Source organism: Stegodyphus dumicola, chromosome 11 (genome assembly GCF_044657685.1).
Source record: "Stegodyphus dumicola isolate Sdum_Otavi_A_Nest chromosome 11, ASM4465768v1".
Taxonomy (NCBI): Eukaryota; Metazoa; Arthropoda; class Arachnida; order Araneae; family Eresidae; genus Stegodyphus; species Stegodyphus dumicola.
Genome location: NC_140778.1, coordinates 136,067,708 through 136,090,470, shown reverse-complemented (window position 1 = coordinate 136,090,470; position 22,763 = coordinate 136,067,708). Strand labels below are relative to the sequence as shown.

At 32.0% G+C, this 22,763-nt stretch overlaps 1 protein-coding gene across 4 annotated transcripts in view; it reads right to left on the bottom strand.

Moving 5' to 3' along the window:
* Positions 1-22,763, bottom strand: part of LOC118183815 (NBAS subunit of NRZ tethering complex-like) — a 255,307-nt gene that overhangs the window by 210,143 nt on the left and 22,401 nt on the right. For all 4 annotated transcript variants that reach the window (XM_085827241.1, XM_085827243.1, XM_085827242.1 and 1 more), the window contains 7 exons: positions 21,148-21,281; positions 17,833-17,924; positions 14,599-14,655; positions 5,948-6,188; positions 3,297-3,362; positions 2,159-2,290; positions 660-779 (listed from right to left, as the gene is read on the bottom strand). In XM_085827241.1, the coding sequence (XP_085683367.1) occupies positions 660-779; positions 2,159-2,290; positions 3,297-3,362; positions 5,948-6,188; positions 14,599-14,655; positions 17,833-17,924; positions 21,148-21,281 (842 nt within the window). The remainder of the gene's footprint in view (positions 1-659; positions 780-2,158; positions 2,291-3,296; positions 3,363-5,947; positions 6,189-14,598; positions 14,656-17,832; positions 17,925-21,147; positions 21,282-22,763) is intronic.

Genomic DNA, 22,763 nt, shown 5'->3' with positions numbered 1-22,763 from the left:
TTTGATTCCCATTTTGTTTTTTAACAGCAATTAAATCTACATATAACAAAGTTTGAAATGTTGCTACAAATACAATTAACATATTGCTACAAAACTTTGTTATATTCATCAGATTTTATTTTCATGCAGAAGAACACGTACACAAAAAGTGCAGCAAGGAAATTTGCAATCAACCTATGAGAGAAATCTATTTTACTTAGAACACTCATGATATTAAATAAGAGTTGTTGAAAAACGTATTCAGAAGTCGAGATCAAATAGCTCATTGAATAATTACTTCATACTACATTCAAGAACACACTTTTATAACAAATGCAAATGGAAAGGTCTTATTCATCATTAACTGGAACACTTAAAGTGATGAAGCATGGACATTTCTCATTGCTTCTCAAAATTTAGCATCTCAGACTTTTCAAGCTTCAGTTACTGTTTTTATCAACAGATGGTGCTACATTCATCTTCTCTTTGCTTAGCCAATTGATTTTCTATAAATTTGTTGCTTCAAAACAGATACTTTTATTCAAAATCTATGCCATGCTAAGGTTTCTTTTTTGTTGAATTTTACAAAATCAAGTCTTGAGAATCAAAATCTGTGGATATGATTTGTATCTTTTCTCACCAAATCATCATTTGCTAATGAATATAACAAAATAACTCACCTCATTTGACCACCAGTTAATATCAATAATATGGGAGTAAAATGCATTAGTCTGCAAAAAATCTGCTCGCCGTTTCATCCCTGGTTCACAATACTGAGGATTAACATCAGTAGAATTTGGCTGCAATTAGTAGAAAAAATAATATGAATAACACACAATTAAAAAAAAGATTGGATAAATACATGGATAAATTAAAATGATTTAAAATATGTCATGGAAACAATAAATAAAATCTTGGAAATATTAAATGCATCAAATTAAGTTGTAAATTCAGTCATGATCCTTTAATAAGATACACGTAATGCACACTATATTCACAATATCAATCTGCACTATATTCACACAGCACAGCTGCCAACTTTGAAATATGAGAAGCTGGGAGGTTTTGGGGAGATTTTTGCACTGTGTAGCAGCAGCATTTTACACTGCCACATCCACAACTGCCCTTCACAAAAAATTCTTTTTGTTCACTTCGCTTTTTCATCAACAGATAGTGTTATGTACTTTGTTTCTTGTCAATACCCTGCTATTCTATTACAGCATTAACTTGAATGTGTAAGGTTTATATTATTTAACAGAATTTTTTTATGTTAAGTTAGGTGGGATTAAATACTGAGAGCATATGTTGAAGAAAAGATTCAGCACTGCTGCCAGCAGTCATGATATTCTCTCGTAGTTCTGCTTATCAGTGATTTCCATTGGTTTCGATCATTCATGGTTGAGTCTATGGATAGTAACTATTTACTTTGCATATACTTAAAATTATTGAAATTCCAGACTCGTGAGAAGAGTAGTTATTTTAAGTCCATTAATTTTTTTGTTTGTATATATGATTAACAATACAAATATACTTTAGATTATTTTTGCAGTGTTCAATTAGTGTATTAGATAAGTTAGATTATTTGAATATGATACAACACGTGAGAATAAACTAAATACAGGGAAAGATGCCTTCATGGAAGATATTTTAAGGGGAACTGGCTCTTATCCACATTACATATTGGGAAAATCGCAAAAGCCAATCACGCAACCAGGCTGTTTGCCTGGGTTCAAACCTGTATCAAACTACCAGTATTCAGCAGCCACTGGAGAAACCTAAGTGTGTTGACTTGTAAGTTAAAAAGCAAGAGCTATAATTAAACTTAATTATGTTTTCTTTCTGTGAAAGTTAAATAAATGTGCAGTTAAGGGTGAAATTAGTGTTAGCCTTATAAAGGTTCTCTTTCTGTAATAGTTAAACAAACAACTTAAACATTTTTAAAACAACTTTTAATAATACCTTTATATTATATTACACTAAGTCTCATAGCTTTTAGCTTTTTCATTAACACTTTTTATCAATAACATATCCTTCAGAAACCATCAGAAGAAATAAACAGTGGCCACACCAATAATCATATAAATTTTTATAATTCACTAAATATATTTGATGAAAATGGGTATAAAAAGTAAATACACAGTAAAAAAAAAATTGTAAACATAGAGCAGTGCAACATTACTTGAAGTTGCAATGGCCAGTACTTTTTCAGTCTCAAACTTGGTAAATCCCAAAGTGACAGAGCCCCAGACAAATGAACAGCAGCTAAGATTTTTCCATTTGGCGATATGCTCATTTTAAAGACTAGATGATCCTAAAAATCAATTTAATTAATTACGGGAACACATGTGAGAATTACAAATCTGTTAATTATAAAATGTATAAAAGTATGATGCACAGATTGTATTATACAGTTATGAAGATATAAAAAATATAATAATAATAAGTAATGCAGTATTACATCCCCTTCAAGAAGAAGGTGGAACTAGTGATACTGTGACACCCGACTTTGAAGAAGAAATATCTATATATTCAAATTTTGACCTCTTTAACCAGCATATCATACATGACACACTTCAATTTACATCTGTCTGCGTGATAATAAATGTAACATGGGAGCAATTACTGGCAGCCTACATTACATTTAATACAATAAAACAAAATATTTTATTTGAAGTTTTAAATGAAAAAAAAGGGGAATTTTTAAATGAAAAAAAAAGGGGAAATGTTGAGAAACTCAACTGAATGGAGTGTCCAGCATTAACTTTGTTACTATGAGCATTATTTATTTTTTCATTCTATTAAGTGTACAACATGTATTTGGAGATTAGAAACATTTTCACACACTGCAGTCAGTTTAAAGATTTGTATATGAAAATGGCAATAAGATATACAGCCTACTGATACTTTAATTTTTTAGTTTCCTACTTCACTGTGTTGTGGAAACAATTTAAATACTTAGATATAATCATCATTACTAATATTAGACTTTTTTAATTAACTTATTTTTTATGTGTTGTAAATATTGGGATTTTCTGATTATTTTACCAATAAATATATATATATATATATATATATATATATATATATATATATATATATATATATATATATTTAAAGAACATGTGGAAAACCCCAAATATTGGACGGAAGGCAAATTTTATGGGTAACTTTTTTTGCATGCTAGACTAAATTGCAAAACATTTTCAAGCATACAGTGGCATTCAGAGTTCCAAGGTCACAGGTTTGTACTGAACTTCATTCTCTTTGCCTCAGAAGCAAAGAGGTTAAAAGAGGAAAAAGAATACAGATTTACTAACTTCTTTTAAACTTCCATATGATATGTGCTGTGAAAATGATGACCACCATTTGCTTTTTATATATGCCTGAAAAGAATAAAATAACAACACATAAGCAAAATTTATTTCCAAATTAAGCAATTAAATATCATAATAACACTCTTTGAATTAAACATACTATGTGATCACATAAGTTGAAATAATTTTATCACAGACGTTTATCCAACAGATTTAGATAATAAAGCAATAGAAGGTTTATTAAAATTGAAATATAAGAACATACAAATGTTTAATGGCTATTAATTTTGATAAAAAAATATAAAAACAGATTTCAACAGCAGATTAGACAGATATCACTAACAAATTTTGAAATTAAACCTTTTCCAATTAAAAGACAATAAATTCAGTAAACACATTTTTATCAAGGAACTACAAAATTACGCCTTTTAGAATTTTTACCCAACTGGTCTAGTGGTTAGCATCGCTGACTGCCATGTAAAAAGCCCGGGTTCTAATCCCGGAGAAGGATGTTTGTAAATGTACAATATCCGTGTAGCATGGGGGCACTCTAAATATGGCATGAGCTGAAAGTCATCTCGAAAGATTGGTGGTGGGGAAAGAGGGGTGAAAGACCCTTGGACCTGTCCCCCTGGAGTGCTCACCATCAAAATAGGGGGGGACTGAGCTAAATTGCACTGTCACCTGTAAGGTGCTCAAGGTGTTGCCAACAACAGACATATCTTGCACTCTTTGCCATGAGAAATTTTGTGTACTGATCCATGTTTTGCCATGGGAAATTTTGTGCTCAGACAAGTGAGCATTAGTCAACAATAAAAAAGGCAAATAAAACAATTTTAGTTTGACATTTATTACTAAATGGAGGCAAGAAGATCATCAATGACTGACTGTGAAATGTTTATAAAGTTTTCAAAATTTTCAACGTGTTTGCTTAAATACCGTCTGTCAGAGAGCTCAATTGTATAAAAGATGGGTTCAAAAAATTCCCTAACCCTTTAACAGAAAGTCACTTTTAAATTTATATCTTATCAATATATATGCAGTGCCACAGTGGCACTCCATATATCTTATCAATATATATGCAGTGCCACAGTGGCACTCCATATATAATGGTAATATTGGGAACTTCATCTTGGCTTTTAAGTAATTATATGATGATTAGATGCTGCATTATGCCTTTTTGTTTACCTATATATTATGTCTATTTTTGTGGTTTTTAAAATAGTTCAATTGCATGAACAGTCCATTAACACAAATTTAAATTCCAATTAACATGACTGACCTTAACAAGCTTCTTCTTGGCTGCCAAGTTTTCAATTGCAATTGATCACTGCATTAGGCCGCTTCATTTATGTGGATATTGTGTCTAGTCTGTTGTTTCCAAAAAGGATGAATTTCAAAAATTCATAATAAACTGATTCAGAAATAAATTTATAGACATCCATGAGATGCTGAAGCAAGCTCATGATCACTCTTTAAATTTGCACAATGTTATAATTGCTTAAATGATTCAAAAATGGTCAACCATTTAGTGATGATGATTTTTGTTCACACCATCCATGACATCAAGTGGTAATACTCATTTAGTTCAAATATGAGAAATTCTGTGTTCAAATCAGTGCCTGACTGCATGAGAAATCACTGATGATTACAGCACTTCAATTGGTTCATATTTTGACTATGACCCTATAAATGTGTCGGACTGCTACAAAATTTATATCATATCTGCTGACTCGGAATCAGAAAGACAAACACATTACAATTTGTAAAGAACTTTTGGATCATGCAAATGAAGATAAGAAATAATCACTGCTGATAAGATAAAAAAATCAAAACATTTTCTTTAAAATGACCTCCAATTTCCATGTAATCAATCAGATTTGAGTAATGTGTTTAACTTCCAATTATCCACTATCTGAAGATAACTACATTATGAGGAGTTTTTAGTACTTTTACTTTATTAAAAACTAAATGGCACAACAGCCCTAAGTGAGCTATGGCCTGCAATGCCCTGATATCTGCTTTCTTGACTGTTGGCCCTGGGTGCATAAGCGTATGCCCTGGACAAGTGGTCAGCTCTTTGCAGGACCCCCGGTGCTTTGCCCAGCATGGGGATCGAACAGTGGACCTGTGGTGCTGCTGCACTAGCCACTGTGCCACCAGGCCCTATACTGTTATTACATTATTATTATGCATTATCTTTATTTATTTTTGAAGGGGATGATAATTTACTGGTTGAATAATATAAATTTTTTTTCTAAATATTTTTAATTCAAAAGTTTCCATTGTAAGTACAGAACTATTAGCACCACACGCCAATCAAATGTTCTTTTATTCATAAACCAAAAACACTGGATTGCTAAGATTTTCTGAAGATAACTTCATTTTGGGTAAAAATTCATTTCTTGATGTTATGAAGGAAACAAATTCAATGGTGCCTGTCAAAAGTGCACATTTAATAATACAAATCTGACAACAAATTGTAGAACTGACATAAGTTTTTGGTGTCTTTGCAAAATGTGTAAAAAAAACAATTTTGCATAAGAGATCATAAAATTAAAAAATGTTTGTAAAAATTCTAAATAATTCTTAAAATTGGCAGATATACATAAGATTTTTATTTTAATACACATAAAGGAATAAACATGATATACCCTTTGTTCTTCTAGAGATAAAGTTAGTTTATAGTATGGTGGACCAATTACAGCTCTCCATGCTGATAGCCCCATTTGTGGAACCATGGCATCTTGAGTATTTGTTGCCACAGAAAGCTTTGCTGATTTACCACTGACAATTATGATATTATCAGTTGGATGGTATATAAAGCATGATATTCCCAGAGGATAACATGAGGAGAATGTGAAAGTATGGCTTTCCTTATATCCATCAGTAGGACTACAAAGAAATTAAAAAGCATAAATTAGAATTAAAAGCTAGCATACAGTTACAATAAATCAAGTAACCTAAACTAATATTGAGAAAGAAGCAGTCATTCTTTTATTAATACTGTTAGACATTTGTGAAACATTTATTCTATTAACTACTTGTTCTTATATTCATAAAACCATGCAATTAGTTTATTTATTATTTGTCCAGCATCTTATTTTACTGCAACCACTTTCAACATTGACTCTTTTTAATAATTACAAGTAATTCTTCCCTATAGATAAACAGCTCTAGAATGCTTAGCCATAATTAAATAAGGCAATTGAATACAAAAAGATTAATCTACAATTCAACTGCTGACAACCAGTCAATGAGATGACTGGTCTTGTATTTTTTTTTTTTTTTTTTTTTTTTTTCCCATTCTGCATTATATGATGGTAGTGACCACTAAATCTCTTTCCACTGTGCATCGTGCATGCATACTAGTTTCTTTAGAAATGTGAGTATGCAACCCTCTTCACGTAGATAATTTCAGTGTTCTTTGTAATAATGTTGATACTCTTCTGCTATCAGGACCAGATTCAGAAAAGTATGCATGTGTGCATGTATGTATGTGCATATATGTGTGCATATATGTGTGCATATATATGCATTCATACATATGTATGTACATATATACATGCATATATGAACACATCCATCCATATATATATGCAAATATACATACAATTTTGAATCCAATCCCAATAACAGTACAGTACCTAATTATCTACCTTATTCAAATGTGGATCACTTTGCAGATGGTTACTAAACATCTAATTTTTTACAAACATAGAATACACAGCATATACATTTTTATCATTAGTCATCGTCCTGATTTTGAAATACTGAATCAGATTAGGTCCATGAATTTATCACGATCAAGAGCAAGACAGCATCTGTTGCTGGTCAACATCTTGAGCTCCTTACAGCACAACAGTATGTAACAGCTCATTCCAGTTTTGAAGGAGAAACTCTGACTGAAACCAAACAAGGGTCCCTTGCTATCTTGATCAATATAGTGATTAGCAATGATTGCTGTCATCTTTGCACAGAGTTCGAAAGCGCTTCTACAGGAGTAAAGCACAAGTTGATGTGCAGAGGTGGTGCCAATCTTGCGATGATTGTGCACGCCATAAAGGACTGAAGCAATGCAACCAAGGAAGCTGCAATGTTACAATGTGGAAGTACTTTTGAACACACTGCCATTGACATCCTGCACCATCTGCCATGAACTGCTGTTGCAACAAATACATCCTTGTTGTCACTGATTACTTTACAAAGTGGACTGCAGCATATCCTATCCCTGATCAAGAGACTGCCATAGTAATTTCCAGGTTTCCACAATAATTTTCAGGTTAATAAGGATTTCCAGGTTTGAAGGGCTATATACTAGCTCTCTGATCAAGGAAGGAATTTTATCTCAACTGTTATTAAAGAACTCTGCAAACTACTCAGCATAGACAAAACCCAAATGACACCTTTACATCCACAGCCAGATGGCATGGTAGAAAGGTTTATTAAAGCCATCTTTAACCACTCGCTAAAGGTTTCCAGAAACCAACAGCACTGGGACCAGAAGTTATTTCTGATCTTACTGGCCTATCACGGTGGTCTTCATGAGACTACCAGCTCAATCCAGATGCTCTTTGATTGTGGACTTGATTTACTTGTGATCTGTTCTTTGGTCACTTTCCAGACATGCCTTTATCGCCTAAGGAGAACATTCAAGGTTTCCAGGCACAGTTTGAAACGATGCACAGTTTTGCACGAGATGAGTCAACTTAGCAATAGAGAAGATGTAGCTTCAACGCTACATGACAGCTACAGGACATCAATTCAACAAAGGCTAAAAAGTGTGGTTATGGAATCCGATAATTCAGCGGAAAGGTTACAATTAGTTACAAGTTTATGCAGCATGTTTGCAAATAGCTCTGTTGCTGAATATTTTGTGCTAGGCACTTACTTTAATTTATATTGATATTCTAGACTCAGCTTTGCTGTGTGCAGCCAATAAATCAGATTTAGATTGAAACAGGAGTAGTGTAGTTGAAATTTAATTACATTTGTCTGCATATACTATTTTGCATTAAGTTACCCAGCCACAAGAGGTGGTTAAATTGTAAGCACCAAATGAGTGCATGTTCTCTTTAATTAAAATAAAAAGGTTGTTATAGCCTTTGTCGGCAGTCATCTGTTTTTTTCGAGACATGGCGAGAATTTGCTACTTCGTCTTCAGTAGGGTCTATATTTCATGCTTCCAAAAGTAATGATCTTTTGTATAATGTAATATAAAAGCTCTCGAGATAGCAAAGCACCAATAGAAAAATAAGTTTACAGGGAGGTAAATTGCTCTCTTGCTAAATTGGAGAAATAGCGATAAACTGGCAATAATTTTGTTGGCTAATTTTCCTCCCCAAATTTGGCAAGAAATTGCCCAAAATCGCTATGTAATTACAACTGTATCTGGCCCTATGTAAGTGTATATGCCTTCCAGTACTTTCGGGAAGTAGATGGTACTGGAAATTTTTCTGCAAAGGAAAAACTATATAAGACTAGAGAGAGCATCCATTCTGAGTTAGTAGTTCAGAATTTACTTTGGAGTATTGAGAGATCTCTGTTCAAGCATCAGTGTTTAGTAGTTTTAGTTCTGATTAGTTTGAAGTGGTAACTACTGATTGTAGTCTGTCGAATTGAGAAGAACTGTACAAGTACTTTTATAAACAGTTCTAGAGCTGCTAAGTGTTTCTTTTGGGAAAATAAACTTCATCAAGCTTATCATTAGTTCTGTGTGCATTCAAACTATTACAAATCTGCACACATATAACAATACTTTCCCCAGGCTGCAAGCAAGCATCCAAAGATAAGGTCACTGCTTGTTATTATATTGATTAGAGCAATTGGTATAGGCAGATTACACTGTTGCAAACAGGGAAACAGTTAACTTGAATAAAATAATTTTCACCATTTCAATTAATATACTGAGAGAAATTTTTTTCCATTCATTTCGTTGCTACTTTTCCCCCAGTTAGAATGATGTACATCACCTGCAATAGTAAAAAGTAAGCATTCTATAGAATATATACAGAACCTAAGCAGTATGTAGAATGCCTCGCATATTAGAGCAAAATATGAAATATCAGAATCATTTTCGTTTTACACATATACTCCTTAGGCATGGCATGTAATATACTTAGGCATTATACACCATGTCCATCCTTTATTTTTGCAACTGTTGGTCATAGAGATATACTTCTGATTACAAAAGTGTCTTGAATGACAAAAAGATTCTTATTGATATCTTTTAATTTTGTCAAAATAACAAATTAATTCAATTTAAGTTCTTTTCAAACCATTCATTTAGGTTTGATTTGATGATTAACCCTTTGAGGCGTGGGGATCGCACCTTGAAACTCCAATTTTTGAATATTTTTCCCCTCTTTTTTCTAAAATTTTTGAGTGAAAATCAATTCATTACTTATCTTTTACATATAAATAACACAAAATGGCTTCTGAATCCTACATGTTTTAGGTCTTACTACTTAATCGGATGCCTTTTAAAATTCGTTTTCAATGAGACTAAATAACATCACGTTTTCTATCATAAACAATAAAAGAATAGCAATAATTAAACGGCATATATAAAAAAACCCTATCTATATTTATGGCATTTGCTTTGTGGTTTCATGGCACAACCGCTGAGCCACTAGAGCATTACATCACAATGCTCACAATCCTCTAGAGGCTCAGTGATCGCACCTTGAAATCACTGCTCTTCACAATGCTTTTCAAATAGGAATGTTTATTTTTATAAGGATATAGATAAGGGGCTTTAAAACCACACAGTTATTTATTACTAAACAATACATGCACCTGCCCAGTGAAAAGGTCCATCTTTTCGAGAGATTTTTCTCTGACCTCAACACACGTGCTTCCGAGCTAGTATTGTGATTTTACAACTAATTTCATGTGGTTTAAATTTAATGTACAGTCAAAAGTCATTAATTCAGACACCCATAATCTGGAATGATCTATAATCCGGACCTCAAAGCTAAAATCTATCTGCGCATGCGCCGCATTGACGCACCTTTACGACTGCGCATATGTGTCTGCGCAAGCGCAGAATATGTTTTTGAGTGCGCGTTTAATGTATAACGGATGGTATAAGCTAAAATTATCTAATTATCTATTTCAGTTAATGTTGATGATTGCGTTGTTCCTTAATCTTCGAATTGGATCCGGCTTATTATTTTTTGCAGACTGTAAGAGCAATTTTATAAAAGTAAGCTTGAACTTTCGATTAGGTCAAATAGAATTTCCGATGCTGGAGCTCCCAAAGGATCTAGAAAACGGAAGTATGTTTCGATGTCCATCAAACAAAAAGTGGAATTGCTACAAAAAATGGATAAAGGCATATCCTTTGTTTATCTATCCGTTCCGAAATCTGTTTATCAATTTCACGCTGCTCTGAGCGGGGGGGGGGGGGCGTCGCGTCGCGCAATGAACTGGAAGTTCATCTGTCAGCACTATCGTTATCTTCAGGGCAGATGTTTTTATTTTATTCGGCTTATAATTCCTTACTAAATGTAGTATTTCATCTCGATGTACTCCGTCTTTGATATGATTTAAATCAAATTCCTCATCATTATAAATATCACGAATACAAATCAAATAGTTTTCTGGTTGCAATTTTCTAATTTCGGCTATGCGTAATGTATGCTTTACGCATGCGCGCATTGAAAGAAATGTTTAATAAAGTAAACAAATAAATATTAAGCTTCTTTTTTAGTAAATTTTGATACCCTTTAGATCATAATTGCTCATTATTTTATAAATTACGGTTTCATATTTTAATTTTATAATTTCCGCATGCCATCTTACCAGATTTAAACTGATGATCTATAATCCGGAAAAATCGATAATCCGGAATCGCCGAAGTCCCGACGAGTCCGAATTAAAGACTTTTGACTGTAAATATACTTTGCCATAATTAAAAATAGAAATCACGTAAAAGTGTTATTTAAATTAAAAATATTTTTTTAATATTTTTTGAGGAAATGCGAATAAAATAAATATGAATGGAAAATGAATGATCCATACCAAAACGCAAAGGCCCCCTCCCATTAACATAAAAAACCAAAAATTTCATATGCCAGATGAAAAGGAACTTAATAACGCTGGACATATAACAACGAAATTTAGATCCAGGCAGTGTACATTTTGTAGCACAAGAAAGAAACCTCATAGAACAAGATACATGTGTGAAACGTACAATGTGGGTCTATGTACGTACCAAAAAGACAAAACAAGCTTGGTTCTTTGGGGGGGGGAACAGAAGAAGTTTGTTTTTTTTTTTTTTGTTTTTCTTTTTTTTTAAATCGTTATTTTACCGAGTTTTTTCATCCATTTATCTGAACGTCCTTATTATGTAGGTACTTCTATTTTCACTGCTATAGAAAAATTACATAAATGTTTATTTTTTAATTTTTTTTATGATTTACTTTGTAAAATCATGTAAAAAATTTACATATAATGCAGCTCTCACATACATTTTTTTAAAATTCACAAATTTTGTCATTTATTAGAAACGCGCACAGAAAATGTAAGTTTGTTTTTCCTACCACCTCAGTTTCATAGTCCTAGATGTGCGCTGGTTTCACAGTGCGACCACCACCCCGAGAACAATGGGCAAGAGTAGTTTTTTTTAATTCATATATTTTTTGTCTCTAGGATCATAATATTCAATTTCTAGAGTTCTTAGTTAAAAAATTATATAAATAATATCGTGCGCATCAAAGGGTTAATAATATACTTTTAAACTTTGAAAACTTATAAATTACTTGTGCGAAAATTCTTTCAGCTTATGTAACAAAATTATGAATTGAAGATGCTAGTAAATCACAAAATATCATTGGATGAAGTTTAAGAAGGAAAAAATTAACCTTGAATCATTCTAATCTATTTACCAACTGATTGCTCAATGCAAATTGAAAATGACAACAGACAAGGCAAACTGTGAAATTAAATATCTTGATTAATTTTTGATCCATGTAAGTCAAATTTTGTGAGTTTTATTTTTTATAAGGAGTATAACATTTTTTTAAATACAAGTACAGAGATTGCAGGAATGTATAAAAATTTAGTTCACATAATTGTTACAAAATTGATTTCTTTAAATGTAAAAATGCCAAAACATGAATCTACATCATTTAAAACATTTTTATAATTGGAAGTATATGTCTAGGACCAAAAGTTAACCAACTAAAATAAAAGCAGGGTTAGAACTTTCTAGACATGGAGCAGAATGACAAATACTATTTGGGCAAATTATTAAAAGAAAGTCATGAAAAGGTTTCTATTTAAAAGACATGTATTCTAAAGAATGAGAAATGCTCCTTAGGTATAATAATAATAATAATAATAATAATAAAAGAGTTTTGAAAAGGCTTTTATTAAAAAGATTAAAGTATGAGATTTTGTTATAGTAGAAAATTGGAGAAAATAATATATGAACATACATATTATAATAAGGAAGGAAATCAAATTACATAGATTGTCTAAGAAACGTGTGAAATATTAATCTCTTCATATACCCAGTTTTCGGAATTTTATACATTGCCAAAGCATTCTATATCATGCCTGCTTCATACATAACACTGATTTGTAACATTGACAGTATACCATTAAGAAAATTTATTTTGACACATATATTTTAAGCAAAACAAAAAGAAAAAGAAACATTTTAATATGTAATAAAACACTGATTATAATTCTTCATTAATATAACTTGCATCACTAAAATTCATAAGTTGACATTTGGCATTATCACTCTTTTAATTACACTGGTGAACAATTGCTAAGGACTGATGACAGTGGCAATGATGGCAATCACAAAATGGAAAGTAGGAGAATCTGGAAATTAGCATAAGTGCAGAATACAGTAAGATATGTGTGTGTGAGCAAATTTTGGATTCTTGAAATCGTTCACAGCAATGATAAGCGATATAAAGGTTTTGACGGTTACTGATCGTTGTTGTTCAAAAGCAAAATTTAACAGGAGAGAATGAATTCACAAACTTGCAATTTTTGGTATGTCTTCCTAACATCATAGATAATTTTATGCACGGGCATATTATTGGCAAGATTGAAATAGGGCAAAAAATAACAGATGTTGCTAGAGTTTGACGTCAGCCACAGTGTTGCTTCTTTGGAAATCATTTCACACAAATAGAATGTGTAGAAAACGTCACGAGGAACGTTGCATTTGCAGTATGACACCTGCAGAAGATAGATCTATAGTGCTATTGACAAAAAGGAACCGGAAGAGCACAGCTACTGAGGTAGGAAATCAGTTACTTGCTGATACTGGCAAACAAATCTCAGGAAAAACTGTAGACAGACATCTGCGTCAAGAAGGACTATGTACCCACATTCATATCGAGTGCATTCCGTTATCTAGAAGTAACCATTCAGATCATTTGCAATGCTGTAGTCTGCATTGCAACCAGAAGGAAGATGACAGGGCTTGTGTAGTATTCTCAGATGAAATTAAATTCAGTCTCTCATTTAATTATGCATGACAACTGATGTGGCATTACAGTGGTACTGCATATACTCCAGCAAACATATAGAAAAGAGATAAGTATCTTACATTTAATGTCATGGCATGAACTGGGATCATGATTGATGCCCATACGTTGCAATATGTGCTTCCATGTGAGACTATGACTGGCCAACGATACATTATTGATGTTCTGCTACCTCATGTTTGCATGTTCCATGATTCTGTCAGTGATAAATTTATTTTCATGGATGACAATGCACCATGCCATAGAACAGTCACTGTCCAGGAGTGTCTAGAGAGCAAGGATATTCAACACCTCATTTGCCAGGCACGTTCTCCAGATTTGAATCCTATTGAAAATCTCTAGGATGCTTTGGGGAGGAGTCTTGCTGGTCGACAATGCCCTCCAATAAACAACTACATCCTTCCTACGTGCACTGACAGAGGATTGTAATAAATTACTCCAGCAGCTGCTAGATAATGTTGTGCGAAGCATGACACAACAGATGGAATCTTGCCTCACCCTCTATGGTCACTATATCCCGTTTTGATATCTTAAGCCAAAATGCCTATGGACGGTAATTGCATTTTTTTCACCCTTATATATTCTGCACAAAATGACCATTTTGTCTGTTAAACACTTTTCAAAGCCTTCTGGATTTCAGAGTACAATAAATTATCTTTATTGCTATGCCCTAATATTCTGGAATTATTTTATTTCACTTGGCATCCAACTACACTTACTTTTTGACAAGCCATATATAGCCATCTGTGATCCATTCTTAGCAATTGTTCACCAGTGTAAAAGTAGCTTACCTAATGTAATAGCCCATTAATATTCCCTGATAGTCTGCAATAAGAAATTCGTAAGACCTAAAAATAAATAATAATTTACTATTATAAATGTATAAATTGGAAATTGCTAATGAACTACATTTACAAGGAATTAGACACATATTAACAAATGAAATAAATATATATATTAAGAAAAACAAACAATCTTTTACACCACAATGCTGTAAAATAAATTTAAATAGATCAATTATTTCAAACACAGCCTTCCAAAATCATAAAATTACACGTTGCTAACATAATTTTATTGTTATTTTACTATTATTTATCATAGAATTGCTGTTTGTGACCTTATATGTGTGCGTTATTATAAAATAGTTGCATATATACTTTCAGACCTTGCTTTGATAATACGTAGGTCAATCCAGAAATAAGGTTCCAAAATGCTTCAGCCACATGGGATGCTGCGAGGCAAAATCCAGCAACACCGCTGTTTACCCACTCTCGATTCTGCCCGGCTGCATTTTGATGTGCCACTCAGTCTTGGCTCAGCAGCCGTTCAAGATGGAAGTGCCCATTGTTGCTCCCGCCAAGTGTGAGATTCGTACCATAATTCCCTTTTTCCATGCCAAAGGGACTTTACCCATGGATATTCATCATCAGTTGACAGAAGTATACGGTGACAAGTGTATGTCCGTTCAACACGCCTGAAAGTGGTGCAGGGAATTTAGTGCGGTCAGAAGGATGCCCACGATGAAGAACGGAGTGGAAGTCAGTCAGTTTTGGAGATAATTATCGAGATAGTCCAACGAGAAGTGACATTTACAACAAAAGTTATCTCTTCGACGAGTCTAAAGCTGATCTCGAACTAAATAAAACAGTGATAAGAAGAACAGATTTGGTTTGATAAGCCTTAATGTCTGCTGTGGTCTTAAACAAAGTTTGTACCCTCTGTTAAGATAAATGAAATTAAGGAGTTTGATAAAAGCTTATGTTTCAGCCAGATCAAGGTGACTGGTAATTTTGTGTTGTATAATTTTAATTTAACACTTACAAGGGGTGAGGTAGAATAAATTTAAAGTTAAATAATTTGTGTCGCTATTCATTTTACGAATTTAGAAATTCTAGTGAGAGAATTCACTAGCAGAATTGATGTAGCCCCTCAGTCTGATTGTATGTGAGCTAGTGCAGTTGAATCCAAGACAGGTGTTACAAACCTTTTCACTCAAAAGTTCTCGGGACAATAATTATTCATCTTGCACTAATATTTATTGAATTTTGCATCAGGTGTTTACTAGGTTTGCTGAGAAATGAAGTGAAAGCAACCCAAGCAAACTCAGTCCTACTGAAGAAATAAAAGGTTTGATTTAGTTTGGTTTCTTTAATTACAGCAAAATATTTCAGGGCTATCTGCCTAAGTGACAGATGACTTCGTGGAGTACTTTTTAAGGGAAACTGGCTTACATCCATGTTACGCATTAGGAAAAATATGAAAATGTCCATTCAGCCAGCCCATTTGCCGGAAATGAACACAGCTTTTATTTTTTAGATCTTATCAGTAGCTGAGTGGTAAAGTGTTCAGCGACTTTACCATTTAACTGCTGATAAGATCTAAAAAATAAAAGGCACACATGCACAAAATGTTCTATATTGACATGCTGTAGCCACATTTAATCATATGTAGGAGTTTCCACATTTCAACAACCTGTCTGCTTCATCAGCTGGAGCTGGAATGAGTTCTTGCATTTCAGATATCTATCCTGATATACAATGAAGACCTTAGTACATTCGTACAACATTTAGAAAACAATCAATATCGTTCTACAAACTCTCTGCTAAGCAGTATATCAACAAAAATAGCACATCTTTAGTGAAACATCCTTAGAGCATATATACTCAATAACTAAATGGGAGAAAGCTAAAATCATCCCCAAACTCTGGCATAAAAGCAGCCTCAAAGTGTCAGAAAAACAGTAGAAATCGACACTAGTGTAATTTTTTTCCATTCTACTATATATCTGACAATGATTCTGAGTGTAGCAATCGTGCAGAAAGCAATAAAAAATGGGGAAACAGAGGAAATCGAGCCATTCATTTCAGCTACAGCTGCCAAAGTAGTTGGGTTCCCTGCTAAATGTCCTACCTTATGTTTAAACATGGCTTCATGTCAACCTAGAACATCTTATTTTTTTTTAACTATTTCCTAGCACATGTTATTTTGCCAAAAGATCACAAATGTTTTGTAGTTCTTACACAATGAAACTGTACAATGAAAATGCAATCTCATTCTAATGTTTTGCTGATCAGCCAGCAAAGTGTGAAAATGAGAGCTTGTAACTGGTCCAGGAGAACCATGAACTTGATTTAGTGGTGTGCAGCGGTGATTTGATTCAGTGGTGTTCAGTGCTTCTAGCCATTTAGCTTTGTTGTACAAACCAGAGCCTTGGCTGCGCATTAAATTACCCTGCGAGTCATTAGTCTAATCTACCACATTTTGAATTTGTCCATCATTACGTATTTCTGTTAAGCCAGAAGTGCTTGGGAAATTGTTAAGCTTCTGCTCGAATAAAAGGGTCTTATACGTTCTTCTTCTGAGTTTTGTTTTGTTTCATAAGGCTAGAAGACAATTCTTCAATAGTCTTTTTAAAGTCCATAGTGTATGCTCCTTAAGATAACTAGACTTAATAACATGTTTCTTATTCAGCAGAAATCACATGAAAGCACAGACAAGCTCTGGATAATAATAATTTAAATAAATAATAAATAATTTAATAAAAATATAGATGATAATATGGCAGGAAAAAATCAGTAATATAAAAAAATGCATAAGAATAATATAAATATAATTCACCTAAAATATAAAAGAATAATAAAAGTAAATTCAAAAAATCATATTTAGATATATTAAAGTAACATCTGAATAAAATTTGTTCAAACAGTGTACACAATCATGGCATAACACCCATATAAATGAAATTTTATTAAATAATTCTGCAGTAAAATTAAATAATTTTATTAACACTATTTGAATAAATTTTGTTTGGGTTTGAGTTATCTGTATCTGAGTATGATTTAATTTCTTTTTAAGTTTCATTTTGATTTTGATTTTAGATTATATTACCACTAAATTACAGTAGGTTTCAGCAATTTAACTATTTAATTAATATTCAGTTTATTTATTATTGTTTATTAGAATTTTTTAAATTTTAATTTATAATAGGTATAAAAACCCCTAATATTAGGAAGTTTAAAATTTACCATTGTGTATTCTTAATACGAACATCGCAGAATGCCATACCAGCTGCAGCCAACCGAAAATCAGGCTTTCCATTTCCTATGGCAGGTTCTTTCTGAAAGAAGAATTAGAGACTTATTTACATAACATGCTAAATAAATAAAACTTTCAGATTTCCGTTTGAAAATATACATATGATTTTGGCAGAAAATGTTTTTCTACTTCCAAAAAAGTTTATTCATACACAATAAGACAAAAAATAATTTTCATTTATGCCACAGTTTAATTTCTAAAATTAGAAGTGCCGAAGCCCTATCGAAAACTGTGAGGAACGAAGGGGAAAAAATCAATTAATAAAATTAATACAAATTAAAATAAATATATAATTAAATTTTAATTAAAAAATGTAAAGAGATAAATGGAAATATAATAAATTAGTAAATTAATTTTAAAAAGTGAAATATAAAAATTATCGGACCTTGTTTTAGTTGGGGCTCCAGCTGAAATTAAAATTCCATTCCAAAGAAGCAGTTCAGATGGTCTTCATCTGAATTTAAGCTCTAATTAAAGCGTCACTAAGGAGACTAGTGAGAATTCTGGAAGCACTATGAGGATATGGAAGGAAGTTTTAATGGAAAAGTACAGCTTTGAAAAAAAATTCTGCCTTTTCTTTTTCCCTCTTATAAAACTTCTTACATTATTTCATGAACAGCAACAAAGAGATGACATTAATACAATGCTGAACATGTCTTGTTATCTTCATTTAAAAGAATCTTCCATTATTTATAAACTTAATTATTTATATTTAACCATTAATTAAGTATTAATTATTTGAATAATATTTATTAATTACCATTAATAATTTAAAATTATCATTATTATTAATTAGTACATTTAGTTATAATTAGTTGTTTTCAATAATTTGATAACTTATAATATTGTTGCATTCTACGGGTTCGCGGATCTGAAGTGATTGATGACAACACTTGATGTAGTATCAAAATACAATTTATTCGTCAGTATTACACTGGACCATTTTAAAGATACAATACAGTCAAAAAAACTACGATAAACATGCTGGAACAATCAGCAATACAGCCTTTAGGCTATATCGGTGAAGACAGCTTCACGGCAAAGCACTGAAGTACAGCTTCCGACTTGGTCGATTGGTCTCAAGCTAATCTCTGAGCTTAATACATGCTACACTACAACATTATTTCTTTATTTATTTTATATTTTTTATTTATTTTATCAGTTTAAATGGCATATTTCTAGGAAATGATGATGAGTACTTTTGTAGTTAGAAGAAAAGCGATCTAAGTAACTCTCCCTCAAAATTTATAGAACTTTTCTGCAAAACAAGCATATACCTAAGATTGAATTTTGTCTATTTTAAATCAAGACAAAATTATAACAAAGCAAAAACACACCCATGGTAATATATAATAACATTAAAACTTTCCATAATTCTAACCTAAATTGTCATTAAACTTTCACGTACTTTTTCAAATCAAATTAAATTTACTGATCAGAAATTTTTCCTAGCAATGGTAATTCAAAGAGTTCGAAAAATGTTGGCTAGAATATATATATACTTTGTTTTACATCTATAAAGGTTAGTTTGTAGTAGCAGAAATATAAAAGTACTCTAAAATGCATATTTTAAAACATTTTTTGTCAAATCATTACTTTTTACTTACTTAATTTTTAGTTTTCCCACTGTCTTTCAAAAATAAATAAATAAATAAATAAAACTGCACTTTGCAAAAACAGTGCTACAAAATTAGACCTGTGTCAGTCAAATAACTGGACTGGACTAATAATATTGCATGGGGTAGCTGCTTGGTGATAGCGATAAGGAGCATGCCTTACACCCATGTTCCTGCCAATAAATACAGCAACCCTACACAAAGACCGGCTGTCAAAACATAGTATTTGTGTTTGAAGTCTTAAAATAAATTTTCATTGTGTACTTAGTCTGATTAAAGTTCTTGATGCATGCAATGAGAATATTTAATGTGATTTGGGCAATGAAGATCGACTGCATACCACATTGCATAAAAATGTTAAGATTTGTCTCTGGCCGATATTCCTAGAACATGTAAAATATATGTTCTAGGAATTGCACTAGAGCTCAATTCCCGGAACTTACTCATTATATTTAAACAACAACAATTTATACATTTATATTTAAAAGATATCAATTACTCATAAATTAGTAATAGTTGTCAGGTTGATGGTGATACTAAGCATTTTGTGGTTGATTGTAGTTTAACAGCCCCTATTAGACAAATTTTTAACATTACTGATTTTAATGTAAGTGTCATTAATTTTAAAGTTTTTAAATCATATTCTATTGCTCTAATGAGGTTTATGAATGAAAATAGGGTGCTAGTAGGAATCTTCTGTTAAAATCGAATTTTGTATTTATATGGGTTTTAGATATCTGTCGTGTTCTATGTTGTGAATTTGTGTTTATGGATTTTTGTTTGTTTGTTTGTTTGTTAGTCTGTAATTTTGTATTAGATGTGCTTATTTAGCTTTGATTTAGTATTTTTGTTTGTTGTTTGGGGGTGGCTGGGTTACTGGCTGCCCTCGTTTGTGGAGATACGGGGCCCCTTCTTTTGAGCTATGGGGACACTCGTGTCCAGGTGGGCTGAAGGGAGCCTCCAATTCTTACAATTCTTACCTAGAGTGGTAACAATTTATTTTAAATTTGGTTTGGGCAACAATAAAATGTTAGTTATGTTATTAATTGCTTTTATCAAGATGCAAGTAAGTAATCACCCCAAAATGAAAGTATGAAAAAGTTCTGTTATTAAGACAGAAATATTGCAAATGTTAAATTAATTAATGTCAAACAGGTCTATTTTTATTATTTAGCTTAATGTCAGCAATAAGTTGATTCCTTTTAAATAAGGCAAAATAGTAAGAAATATTTTACTATTTATATATAGTATTTGTTTAAAATAGTAAATTTTAAATAAGGAAAAATAGTAAGAACTATTTGTCAAAGAATTAATAAGATGAACACCTCACAGAGATATCTAGATACAATATGGTCAGATCCAAAATACCATCATGATCTTCCAGAGAGATTATATGACTTTTCAGAACTTTTTAAGGAAAATAGATTCATATTTATAATACAATTTATTTTATAATTCATTTTCAAATATACTTACAATTAATAATTACAATTTTCAAATAATATTATAATTAATTTTCAACACAAATGTAAAATTTTTCAAAAGTAGCATTGATTTTTTAATACTATATTTTAAATAATGGCATAAGATCAAAAAATTGGGCATTAAAAATAAAACTAAATTACTTACAGATTCGATGGTAAACATATATGCGCCAATCAAATCGTAAAAATCTACATTCCCATTACTGTATGCTAAGGCAAGCATAGTGCAATCAGGTGACCATAAAATTCTTCTCCATTGGGGATATGGATCTTTACTAACTAATGGAATAGAGAAGCATATGAAAACAAAACAACAACCAAAAAAAAAAAAAAAAAAAAAAAAAAAAAAGATAATAATAAAAAAAAAAAAAGGAAAGAGCTCTAGATTCAAATGTAGAGTTAGTGTTATAGGAATGTCATTTCAAAAGTTTTCTGCTCGGTCGTACCTCACAGTAAGATAATCCTTGTATCAAGCTTGTATCAGACAAGTGAAATTTAGAAATCTATGAAAAATTTGAAGGAATCCATAATTCATTACATTGAAATTGTAATGAATTATGCAATGGAAAATGTATTATTGTAATTATGTATTATCGTAATGAAAATGGGCCACTTATACATTCACTCACTTCCTTGACAGCCATAATGGAATTTAGTACTTAGAATATTCACAAGAATACAAAAAGCATGAATGATTTGCATGAAATCTTTAATGTATAAGAATAGTAATGATAATTGGTCAGCTTTAAATTAAGCTGCTATACTGTTTTATACACGTCTCCTCCTTGACTAGCTATAAAAATTTATCAATGATTAATCAAATCATCCCCATACTATAATAGCACTGAAATTCTTAACCCTATCCACTCCTAAGTTTCTGGAACTGATTAAGAATTTGTAATAATTCAAGAAACTTTACATATGCATGGGTTAACTTCCAAGGTTTCTTCTCTCCCAGCCCCACAAACTTCCAACATTCCTCTACTCTGAAATCTCACAAAAAAAAATGTTTGCGACTGAGCGATGGAGCATTCCATTTCACAAACCCAGACATATGCACATGGTTTGAATTGATCTGATGCTGGCACAATTTGTATAATATCAATCACGACTCTAGCATAATTCTAAGCTTTGATCTTTAACCTTTTACTCAGCTGCATGGAATGGCAACAGCTTGGTATTTTGAGTCCCAATATTTGCTACATTCATAACTTCAAAAAAAGAAAATCAGTATTAATTTTGGGAAATCCATAATAGTTGGCATTTCTGAGGATATTGGAAATTTCCAAACCCATCAATTATTTGGCCATCTCATAACTGACAGCATTGCGCAGGGAGTGTCACAAGGGAGTGAACGATTATTACATTTGTATGATTACAAACACCCATGCCTTCAGGATTTCAATTCAGTACTAACACTGACAAAACTGATATTGCTAATCATTCAAGAATAAGAAGAATAGGTGGCTTAATCAGAACAACACATCACTATTTTTGTCTCTGGGAAAACTCCAAACAAAATGCACATGTTTTGTAACTTTTGGAAAGATCTGTCTTTAAACTTTTGTAGCAAAAGGGCCAAGTTTGTGGACAAATGACTCTTAAATGAAAAAGATTACAGGATTTTAAAGCACTTTTTGATTAATTGGGTGCCACTTGTCACCAAAAGTAAATGCTGGCACAAAATCTGTCTGGACTAGTATTTTTAAATAATATATAGATTCAGGAAAAGAATTCAGGAAAAGAATAACTGTTTTAATA